We start from the raw sequence: 12,348 nt of genomic DNA on the forward strand, positions 1-12,348 counted from the left end.
CCCGCCACAGGTCCCACCCAGGCTGGCTGTGAACTCCCAGGGGAGATCCCCATCCCTCCCCCCAACACACACGAGATACCTGCTCAGCCTGTGTGTTGATCACCACCAGGTGGGAGCCCATCCCTGTGCAGTTCTTCTCACTTTCATCCCAGGACATGCTATCACTGGACAAGTAGTAGCAGTTGGCTCGAAAGGGCTTCCAGCTCATGGGGCAGCATGTCCAGGTCCCCGCTGGGAGGAGGGAGAATGCAAAATGCAGTAATATTCCTTGTAGTGTAGGTGGGAAACCCCTGCTGGGCTGCCTCTTCTTCATCCCTTTGCAACTTGTTTTCTACCACTTATTCTGAACAGCTTGAATATCTCCTGCCTCTACACCATTGTCTAGACTGGCAGAAAGGATGTGTTGGTCGAACCTGTTCTCTAACACAGGCAGAAATCCAAACTAGGTTAACACAGGTTAGTTAATGTGCTTTCAGATCCTCATCTAGACAAAGCCACAGAGCCTCTGGTAATGTGGTTTCCACCCCTTTCTTTAGGCATGGTGATTTCATATGGTATCTATATTTTTTATACTCATGAGCTGTTGTTTTAATAGCATACACTGATACATTAATAATTATCTGTCTGTCTTCTATCTATTGAACTCTCCATCCAAGTTCTAAGTCAAGTCTACGTCCGAGGATTCTTTTAGTTATACTACTTTAAAACCTCATTATAATAGCAGGAGTAATGCATACTGAAAACACAGGACATTCAATAAATGTCTAAAAGGCACATCTTCTTTTCCTGGGCCTGGTTGGGACTGAGTGTCTTCGTTTACTCAGTATCTGGAGCACTTTGTTGAAAAAGAAATTAGAAGCTACTCTGCTAGGTGTTAATAAATATACAGAAATAAATAATTGTTGATGCCTGAAGTACCCTGTTAGTTAATAAGACAGACAGACAGACAAGCAAGCTATATGAATTGGGGTATTCTGTTGATACATTAAGCCTGCTACATTGACATGTTGGTACAGATGAAAAGATGGCCAATGTTTTGCCTGTGATGCTCATTATTATATTCTTAATTCTTATAGTCCAGGGGTGTCAGACTCATCTGGCCCCATGAGTAGTGTGGGGCTGGTACACAGGCTGGATCAGGCCCATGGATCACCTGCCTACCTGCCTTTTCTAGCACATGTGGCAACCTGGCCTGAGTAAGTGCCATGGGCAGCACATGTCCCAGGCACTGTGTGCAGGGCCAGTCCAGTGCACCATGTGGGCCAACTGGGCAAGCACCAGGGGCTGGATTATAAGACTCTGGCAGGCCAAATCCGGCCCATGGGCTGTATGTTTGACACACCTGTCATAGTCAATAAACTGACTCTGATCAGTTTGGGCTTCTGAGCATTTCCTTTAGCAAACAGTCAAGAGACAGACTTGTCCACTGTCTAACAGGCCAGGGTGTTAGCAAATGTCTTGTTCTCCCCAACTCTTGTCCCCTTTATCCATCTCTCAGCTACAATAAACCTTCTCTGTCCTGCTAGCTGACAGTACAGTGGCACTTTTTTTTCCTTACGCTTCACTAAGTGTGCATAAACCTCATCCTGAGCTCACCTTCCTTAGTAAGTCAGTCTCCCCAGCATCCTATAACAGCTGTCAGTCAAGTACTGGGTGTGACTCAGGCCCCCACCCCTAAATGCTGATACTGGGGATAATTCCCCACTTGCCCTCTTTCTTTTACATACTGACTGACCTTTGCTCCCAGGTGTCCCCAGGGCACACTGCCACTCTGGAAAATTCTTGGGCAGTCCGTGAGCTTTATGGAGGATAACTGGAAAAAAAGAGGAAAAAAGTGAGTACAATATTCTTCTCCCCCTTCTCATGTGAACAACCCAGTTTCTTCGTCTTCTGGCAAGAAATGCCTCTTCCTCAGTGCCCCTTCCCCCTCCCATGCACACACTTCTTTGGGCTCTTTATCAATTTACAATGTCAGCAGACATGTTCCTGGACCTCCCTCCTGCTTGTGGGGAGCAACTGTATAATTATATACGCATGAATCTCAATCAAGAAAGGAAAAAGGTGTGACACCCATATGAAACTGGGTGTGACCAAGCAACAGCTCTAGTGATGATTTTAATGAGCTCAAAATATATAGAGGATCATTTTTTTCACAGTACAAAACATACGACTACAATCATAGGATGAAGGTACTATAGACTTTATTATGGATAAAGATAAGACACTCACTGGACGAAAGAACTGATGATGACATAGGGTCCAGTGACCCTGACCTGATTATATTCATTATGAGCAAATTAATATCCATGTTTCTCCCAAAGTGCTAATTTCCTAAAGCCCGTGAAATATATCAGCAGTTTTAAACATATGGGAAAATTTAGAAACGTCTTAATGAAATGTGTCAGATGTTTAAGAAGGGTTTTAGATGGCGTGAGGTCAAAAGAAAGAAGACAACTTTGCTTAAAAACCCAGCCTAATTTAATGGCAAAATGACAGCAGGAATTAGATATCAAAAGTATTGTACAGCAAAAAGAAAAAAAAATGGGGAAACAGATAGTAATCAATATTAAAAATTGTAATCAGCAGAACAATAATAAGAAAAACTTATTAGGGAAGGACAAAGGAAAACAACAGGACAAAAATCCATAGTGGACAGGGCTCAGGACAACACCAAAGAATTTTTTTTAAGGGTCTCGGGATCAAAAGACATACCAGTAAATCCCATAAACAGGTGTAGATGTAGGCAGTAAATTGTCAGTAACAATATACTACAGGCAGAAGTATACAATCAATATTTCTGTTCTGTATTTGGAAACAAGCAGGGTGACGCATTTATTTTACACAACTATAATGAGCTGCTATCCAATCTAGCTTAACTCCACAGCCTCGGACAACTTGTACCTAAAGTCTTAAAAAAGAGTTAGCTGAGTATATTGCTGGACCACTGATTGGGGGGGCCACGAGGCAAGGGGGCTCCATTCCATCCCCTTCCCTCACACCTCTGGCCATTCAGCAGACAGCAGCTCCCTCTTCTTCCCCCTGACAGCCCAGGGGGTAAAGCTGGGCATCAGCACAGCCCCTACCCCCAGGTGAATAATTAACCTTGAAGGGAACCCAAGTTCCGTAATGTATTCTGCTTTTGACATCTTTATGTAATACCTGATCTAACCAGGGTTAATTTTTCGCACAATCAGACATTTTTAAAACACTCTCCAGCTGTGCATGTGTGTTAAGTCATGGCTACAGAGTGCTTTCAGGGGCCTGATCGCTCAAAAACTATCACTTCTGGCTTTGCCCAAAGTCTTCAAATCAAGCCTGGAAGCTTTTCTGGAAGATGTGGCTCAATCGCCTTTGTTATACTGGGCTCACTACAGGAGCAACTGAGCAAGACTCCACGGCCTTCTGTCAGATAACATAATCTAAAGCAGTGGTCCTCAATCTTTTTTCTACCAGGACCCATTTGTAAACATCAGTGGTCAGTCCTGACCCAATGCCCTCACCCCCAGGCCCTAACCCCACCCAGTATGTATGGGAGGGGGCAGCAGAAGGCGTAGGGCATGGGGGGCTCTAAGCAGCCCCTTGCAAGCTGGAACTCTGACAGCCTGCAGAGGAAAAGCCACAGTTTCCCACATTTTTCTCTTTTGAAGGAGAATTCATTTTTAAAGTTTGTTCGCAACCCTTTCATAAATTCTTGCAACCCACTTTTGGGTCATGACCCATGGGTTGAGACACACTTGTCTAAATGTCCCTCTTGGCTTCAGAATCAACAAAAAACATGTCTCCGACCACTGAATGCAGCTTGGATGAGAAGAGGGAACAAAAACACTTGTGAAACAGTGCACAACAGTACTCAACAGCACTCTATACTGACACTTAGTCCAGAACCCTGCAGGACTGGATAGTTGGCCCCCAGGGAGCAAGAGCAGACTAAGTGTGGGCAACCAGAGCACAAGCCGACATAAAGGCAGTGCTAGAATGGACTCAAAAGACAATTGCTTTGTTGTGCTGCCAAATCCAGGATTGCCCCTTGTTACTAGTGCCTATAATCACCAGCACTCTGTCCCTAATCTCCTTATCAGCCCCAGTTTCCAGTAAGGGATGGTTATAGCCAGAAGCCAGGGGGTCAATGCAGCCCCCTACTGCAGCCACTGGCTGGGGTGATGGCTAGGGTGATGCAGGTGAGTCACAATGTGAATGCAATACAGGTTGAGCCAGTCAATACACCCGGTAGCTGCTGCATTAACGTCTTGGCTGCTGGATGTGCCAATACCTGTCCCTGCAGCAGCTGCCCAGGACACAAACCTTACCAGTTATGCTTCTACCAGGGAAGACATGTGCCTTGGACAGGTGCAGAGAACTTTGGCTCTTAGGGAAGATGCTATGAGAAATTGGAAAGCCTGTCCAGGAACTGATGTTTTAGAGGCAAATGGCTCTGTACTCCACTTCCCCTGAGCTGCCCTGGCTCCATGAGCCAGTGCCAAAGTGGAACCAGTACCCAGAGGATGAAAGACCCTGAACCCCACCCCAGAGCCATCCACAGCCCCTAACCTGGTTCCCTGATGTTCCTCTATCTATTGTATCTAGATCTCTATAAACCATTACACTCCTTTGCAGCCACAGTCCTCTAGGTCAATCCCCTACACACCATGCACCTCCTTCCACTGCCCAAGCCTACTCTGATATCCCAAATGTGCTCTTCCCGTGACACCAGCTACCAAGGTCTAATTTGGCCCATTTCTTCCTTCTTCTACCCTTTGTCGGGAAAAAGAGACTGGGCCCCGTATACTATTCCTCAGACTTTTTCACCAGGCCCAAATATTTGGATGCCCACTTGTTTGCATGATGAGTTTTTCCCAATCTGACAGACCCCCAGGCCCACTCCCTGTCAGGAACATTCCCAAATTATCCAGCAGGCTATTATACTCTTGGATCCAATTTATTCATTTACTCCCTGCTTTCTTCCCTCAAGAGCTCTCCCCAAACACTTACCTTTTCTCTCTAGATAATCCGTCAGTCCATGTACACTTACCAATAAGAGCGATGATGAGCGCAACACACAGCAACAGCAAAAGGGCTGAGACCAACCATGGGACCCATAGTTTGGGTTTGCAGGGTTCACGCTGAGATGTGCTCTTCTCTGGAGGTGCTAATTTTGAAGAAACCCCCAAGACAACACCAGTCAGTTCTGCTCAGATCAGCCCTGTCCACTAGAGGGAAACAACCTCCAATGGGGAGCTGGGGCCTGTCTGGTGTCTACAGTGAGCGACACTGCAGCATAACCAAGGAGCTGTAGGAGGAGGGAAGGGAGTGGGACACACTCTGAGAGGGAAGGAGAGGTGACCATCCCCTTGGAAGAGTGGCTTTTTCAGGTGGCAGCAAGGAGTATGGAGGTGGACATAAGAGCATGGAGTGTCAGGGAGGGGAAAGGAAACAAGCCTTCACTGCTGTAGGATGGAGGGAACAAGGAGGGCTGCCATTATTGTGCTAGTTCAAATCCAGAGAGAAATTGGTGTTTTCCTTGTGCAAAATCCTTGATTCCCCAAGCAGCAGAAACAGCTGCCAGGAGACAGATGGGGCTATGCACAGTCAGGGGCCCAGGAGTGTGCTCTGCTGGGAACACATGTGTTACTCCTAGAGCACACAGTGAGTGTACTGACAGCTATCAGGACTGGATAGACATTTTCCACTGAAACACTGCTTTTATGGAAAACTGGTTTGGGCAACCTCCCCGCTAACATTCAAAGAAAGGAACTGGTTTCATTTCCCGCATAGCCATACATCTTCCTGCTGACCAGCCGTGACAGTCAAAGCCCAGACTCAGTTCCTGGAAGCATGTGGTCATGCCTATGTCTGAATCCTGCAAGGCATGGCAAGGGGCCCCTCCCCAGGGAGGATTTTAAAAACCCAGTTCCAGTCCTTCCTGGCCCATTCCAGTGATAAAATAGTGCTTGCTCAAGGATCGTTCCCGTCCCTGTTTTTCTCAGTCTCTTTCTCTCTCTTTTACTACATAGCTTCACTAAGCAGAATCCTATTTTACTTAATTGATGACCAAAGTGCAACTTTTGACCTACTCTGAGTTATCTGATTATTGTGTAGGAGAAATTAATTCTATACCCCTTCCTGGGCATGTAAGTCACCTGTTAAAGGAATAGGATTGCCTTAAGAGCACTCAGACATCTCCCTATTCCCTGTACATAACCAGAAAAGATAATAGATTTGCCCATATAAGATAATCAGGGAACTCAAGGTAAGGGACAAGACTGTAGGCAGTCTGTGGTCACCTTTGTTCACCACTACCGTGACCAACATGGCCCTAGCAGTTCCTCATGATTGCCACAACAGTAAATGTCACATGCATGGGTGGACCCAGGAGAGGGTTAAGTGGGTGCAGCCACACCCTCTCCAGCTGTGTTGAGTATGCCCAATGCAGATCTCTGTCTATTCAAGGATCTATCTAAGCTTAACAGCTGTTTGGAGCAGGGTCCTGCTGGAGCCACTGGTTTTGTGCAGCTCTGGAGCCCAAAGCCCAACCCCTGGGCCCTAGACCCCTGTGAAAGCACTGGCTCTGGCATGAGCCCGTGCAACCAGTTAGTGAACCCTGTGAATGCGGTGCACAGCTAATAAGGGCTGTGACCATGCTGCCACACTTCTCCTTGGTCTGGCCCTGGTCCCACTGTTCAATACTTAATATTCAAGTCCTTCTCCATCTCCTCTAGAGGTGACAGTACAAGGTATACAGGGTCTGGGGCTAGCTCTGCTGCTCTCTCAAAGCAACAAGCCACAGCCAGACTAGAGTCACTTGGATGCATGCACCACATCACCAACAGCTGGGTATGAATAAGCACAGGAAGCCCACAGGGCACATGTGGCACCATCTGCGTGAGCACATGCAGACTCATCAGACCTCTTTGGAACAAGATATGGGAAGATATTAAGCTGTCACTGGCTCATCTTGATGGATGAGGGCAGCCAGATCACCCGAGAAAGCTCATCCCATCCTCAGGGGCAGCCAGGGTCCCTGAGTCAGTCATACCCTTCAGGCTTGCATTACTCATTCTCTGGAGGGGAGGCCAGACCCTAAGCAGCTCCCTGTAGAGCTGGGACAGTTTGTAATCTAAAGCTGGAGCTGCAGAGTCAGTTTACAAACACCTTTGACAGCACAAAATACAAATTCATGGCCCTTCTGGACCCTGGGGCTGTAGTGTCTACAAGGTCATGCTTCTTGGGGTCTAAGGTCACCAGGCAGAGGAATCACTATCTGCACACATGCCCATTGCTGAATTGCTGTTTTTTGCCACGCCATTGTTGACACATTTAATACAGATTGAGCCATGCTCAGAACAGGGAGCTTGCCTGTTAGCCTGTAACATGCCTGGAGCAGGGAATATGTCTCCTTTTGGCTAAGTGTTCTATAAATTGACATCTGTATCCACGTTACTTTGGTTGGCAGCAATAATTTGGCTCCTAAACATTAATTCTTCTTCAGGAGAAAAAACGGAGCACAAAATTGGGTCATGTTCCAAATCATGACTACTTCTTCCCTTCCAAATCTCAGGGTGTTCTGTTCAACCCCATCTCTCCTTGGTAGACTTCGGTCCCTTCTTCTCCCAGTGCATTCCCTCACCCACCCAACATCATCTCCACCCCTTGACAGCCAGTGCTATGTTGAGGGTCCAGGGGACAAGACACCATGATAAAACCAGATCTTGGTTAGGACTCCTCTTACCTAGCACCCAGAGATGCTGATGAAGCTGCCCAGCCTCTGAACAAAGGCAGCAGCACTATGTAGAGATGTTACCTCTACTGCCGCTGACCTAGCACTGTTAGGCAATGTTGATGCTGCCCATGAAGGGTCCCTGCAGCTCTGCCATCAACATTGTGAAGGGCACAGACACCAGTAATATCTTACTTCTCTTTGTTAGCTAGTCACAGGTATTGCTCTAATTCCTCCATCTACCCTTTTTCACCTTGTTTACCATGTAACCTTATGTGTATCATCTAGAGGTGGCCCCCTCTGTATCAATCTTTCAGATCCATAATTTTCTTCTTACTCCCTTCCACCATAAAAAATCCCCCAGATTTGCTTCTCAGGTGTTGGAGAAAAGTTTGCCTTTATCAGCATTTTCTTAGCACCAGGAAAGAAGTGCTGCCTTGAGGTGTCAGGCCCCACAGTCTATTCCCTGAGTTTCCATTGTCCTGAGGCTGGACTGGAAACAGCCCCATAGAATTAGAAGACTCCATAAACCACTACACAAACCCTCAGCCCCATCCCCCTGAACAGCCATGAATTTACCTTCGGCCTCTACAGGGAGCAGTGTGTCCTTGAACTTCACCTCAGCATAGGTTATCTCCGATGCCATCCAGAGACTGGTCAGTGACCCTTGGGGTTTTCTTTCCTTGTAGTCTGGTCACATTCACAGCTGGCCTTTCTGTTTGGTGGAGCTTGGAGTGACTCTTACTACTGTGGGACACTCTCCTGGCCAGCGGAGGAGTTGGAAGCCTTGAGACTACCTGGCAAATACTCAGATGCCAAAAATGCCCTGAGCAGCTCTGGTGCTTCTGAACCCAGGAAAGCACATACAGCTTTCTGCAAATCCAAGAGTTAAAAAAAAGGAACAGGAATTGAATAGTTAAGAAGGAAGTTACACTCTCTTCTCCGCAATGACAGGGCAGCCCACTAGGATATTATTTTCCTTCCCTTGTTGTTCTAGCCCTGTTTCTCTCTCTTTCCATCTCTGTGTGCCTTTTCTACTTCTTAGTTTCCTTGCTCTCCTCTTCTTTTCTCTGAGTCTTTCTTTCTGACTCTAGCAGTCTGTGGCTGACTCCACTGCTTCATCTGCACTTGCAAAATTACCCTTTGACTCATGCCAGCAAAAGATGCAAGTGACCCAGCACAGAACATTGCTTAACTTTCCTGGCTGCTGAACATGAGCTAAGAGCAGCCCTGGTTTGTCCCTTCTGCTAAAAAATGTTGGATGTGACATGTCCATGTCTACACTTGTAATGGAACATTGTTCTGCTCCTACCCTCAAGGGACAGGCATTGTAAACAATGGGTGACTGTCCTTCTGTCCTTGAGTGTAACAGGGAGTCAGAGGATGCCAAAGCAAGCTAAGCCTGCTAGGTGGGACTAGCACCTAAGCAAGGGCTGGCTTCTGGGAAGCTAGCAGGCCATTAACAACCAGGACTACCCCAGGAGCTAGCTGCACCACAATAAGCAGTCCAGGAGCAGACCTCCAGGCAGCACAGAAATAATAACTGAAAGCAGATGAGTCAAGATCCAATGGAGGAAGGCAGGTTGGACATCTGATCTAAATGCAGTACCATGGAAAGGAAGTTTGGCACCTGAGGCAAAGCCCACAGTGGCAGCCTGCCCTCGCCCCATGCATAGATCTGGGGGGCACAACCCCCTATGCTTGCCTGGGAATACACACAGTGGCAGGAGCTGCCCTTCCCTGAGCTCCCCCAAATGAGTCGCTTGCGGCTCCATCCTGCACACCCCAGTTGGGCAGCACCTGTTGGCACCCCTTTGCTTCGGCACCCCCGCCTTTGCTGCAGCACTGCCTAAATGGAAACCCCTGCAGGCAGCTGAAGAGCCTACCAACTGGAAAGGCTGGGCCTCTTAAGGCACATAAGGCCAGTGCCCAAGATTAGTGCCTGGGCCTGAGCAGGGTGGCTCCAGAAGAGGGACTGATTGGCACTGAAGCTGTCCCAAAAAAAAGCTGCAAGCAAGGAGCTAGGGGGGAGTTGTTCAGGGAAGTTTTGACCCAGGAGTTGGGTGGCCACCAGAAGGCATCACAGCTGTCCCTGGGGCCCAGTCCTGCTCAACTGAGGCACTGGGACCATAGCAGATTGCAGGAGTAAGACAGAGAGATACATTGAAAAAGGAGAAGGAGGAAAGAAAAGCAAGACAAGAACCATGCTAGGCAAAGATTCCTATCCAGGAAGGGCTTCACACACCCAAAGGCCTCCAAGCCAGAGTCTTTTGAAATCAAGACCAACATTAATTTCAGGGAGCCTTGTAACAGGCTCCAGCTCTTCAGACTTTAGGGTCTTTCTGTTTTCCTCTCCCTTCCAACCATGCTGGGGGTTTTTATCCCCTTTTCCTTTTCTCTGCTAACAGTTTCCTATGTTACCCTCTGTTCAGTGCCCATTATAAAGCAGGCACGAATCCTGACTGGAGCTTTCAGGTGATACCTTAATTTTCATAATTAAAAAATAAATCAGGATGCCTCTAAGTAGGGGGAGATTTTTGGCAGGTAACCAGGGTGGGGAGATCTCTCCTGAGTTGGCAGGAAGGAAGAGAGAAGCACTGAGTCACTGAATACATGGAGTGAGGAAAAAAGGCTTTTGTCCAGTTGAGAATATGGTTCTAGCAGGAAAGAGCTGGGTAGGTTTGGGTTAGGTAGGCTGATCAAGGGCAGACTGGAATATCAATCTGGGGAGAGGTCCAGTGGTACCCTGGGGCAGGTTGGGGATATTAGTGAAATGGCAGTAAAATAATCTCAAGAAACGTACAAAGTTGGGAAAAGAAGGGACTGTTTGGGGCCTGGGAGAGAAGGCACCTGTCAAAGGTGGGATGTGGGGAGGAGGAATTATGGGTGATCAGTCATCCCCTTGGGCACAGATTACAGAGTGGGGAATAGGTGGGAGACTTCAAGCAGAATGGATGAGATGTATATCTGAACCCCTTTTTGCAACAATCCCCTCTCCCTCAGCCAAGGGGAAGCCCTGTTTATCTCCATATTCACTGGGGATTTTTTTCCCCAGAAACATTGTTTGCTTATATGGGTTCCTCTTTTCTGCATCAGTGAGTCAGTCTTGTTCCACGAATGGAACCACAGTTGTGGGTCAGAAAGATGATCCAGCAGGGACCGCCAGCCTGGGAGGAACAACTTCTCCTCTTACACTGCTCTGCATCAGGACCAGAACCCATAGGCAGGGCTGCAGCTGACAATTCAAACCCAGTTATGATCTCTGGGAAGGAACTGAGCATCAGGTTTGCCAAAGACCCAAGGCACATTGGACTGAGAGGCTTCACGAAATAGGGTTTGGTCTCCTGATAAGATTTCTGACCCCAGAGGGATTAGAGCAGTGATTCTCAACCAGGCTTCTGTGGCATCCTTGGGTGCCTTGAGATCCTTTTAAGTGCACTGCAGGGTGCAAAGACCTGCACATGATTCACAAGATAAACCTAGAGATTATCAATAGGAATCCATAGCGTCGAGAACATTCGGACCTGTTGCAGTCTGAGTTCTTTGCGAAGGAAGGGTAGTTTGACTACTTAAAAATAAATGAAAGCAAAGAGCTGGTATTCCCTGAGGGGCAACTTGAGTAAAGTCTGAGAACCACCAAATAAGAAGCATCTTGGGCCCTTTCTGCTCTCTTCATTCAATGTGAGCATGAAAATAGGAAGCATAATTAGGAGGGGATGTGGTTTTCAAAATGGTCTCCCTGCCCAACAGACAGGTACCCAAAGTCAGTTCAGAATCAAGATACAAGAAGCACAGTTGCTGGTTTCCATTCCTGCTTACCCTGTAGTGCTACCACAGCTCAGAGGCAGACTTCCTTTCTGCCTGTATGTCATCAGCAGGGTAGTTGCTTGCTGTGTAATTCTGTCCTGAACCACCCATCCACAAGATAGGCACCATAGCTCTTGCACAGACGTTTCTGAGGGTAACATTTCCCCTGTAGTACCCGGTTAGTGGTGGCAGTGAGTGAGGAAGTGCTCAGCTTGATTCTCAGATACCAGGGGTGTTTGGAGGACCAGGAATTAGAAATGCAAATGCCTTCTCTTCTGACCTGGAGTGGTTAAGAGACAATGAAGATGTATGAATCCCAGAGAAAGTGGGGCCCCACAGATTTCTTTTTCACCGGGTCATTTTTGAGAGTCAAGGCCTGGTTCTGCACTTACAGGCTGTGTTGGTTTGGTTTCACTGAGGCAGGACAATTGTTGTATCCAGCAGCACACGAGGGAGTGATGCGATAGGTGTGATGTCTGGCTGCCTATGTCTCTCCAGCTCAATAGACACCAGGTCCCAATTTACCAACAGGCTGAATGGCAATATTCTTGTGTGCAGGTCCAGAGCAGGGCTTGAACTTATATCATCATACCATAGGTCCATGTGGGGAAATGCTTTACCACCAGGATTGCATACCTAGTCATAGCTGGAGGTGGAACAAATGTAGCAGAGAGAGAGAAGAGAAAGTCAAAACAAACAAACAAACAAAACAAGATTTTCCTGCTAATTAAGTCTTATCAAAGGAACAGGGTTCAAATAAATTCCTAAGGTCCTTATATACTTGCTGTGTTCAGAGATCTCAATCTTGAAGACAGAAAAAAGGCCCA

The 12,348-nt window shown here is 47.3% G+C and overlaps 1 protein-coding gene across 1 annotated transcript in view; it reads right to left on the reverse strand.

Moving 5' to 3' along the window:
• LOC109296450 (C-type lectin domain family 4 member D-like) overlaps positions 1-8,633 on the reverse strand; it is a 13,250-nt gene extending 4,617 nt beyond the window's left edge. The window contains exons 1-4 of the mRNA XM_019515861.1: positions 8,294-8,633; positions 5,030-5,146; positions 1,736-1,813; positions 18-231 (exon numbers count right to left, since the gene is read on the reverse strand). Of these exons, the coding sequence (XP_019371406.1) occupies positions 18-231; positions 1,736-1,813; positions 5,030-5,146; positions 8,294-8,360 (476 nt within the window). The 5' untranslated portion in view covers positions 8,361-8,633. The remainder of the gene's footprint in view (positions 1-17; positions 232-1,735; positions 1,814-5,029; positions 5,147-8,293) is intronic.
• Between the last annotated feature and the right edge of the window lie 3,715 nt (positions 8,634-12,348).

The sequence above is a fragment of the Gavialis gangeticus genome, unplaced genomic scaffold (assembly GCF_001723915.1).
Source record: "Gavialis gangeticus isolate Ggan-Ray unplaced genomic scaffold, GavGan_comp1, whole genome shotgun sequence".
Lineage (NCBI taxonomy): Eukaryota > Metazoa > Chordata > Crocodylia > Gavialidae > Gavialis > Gavialis gangeticus.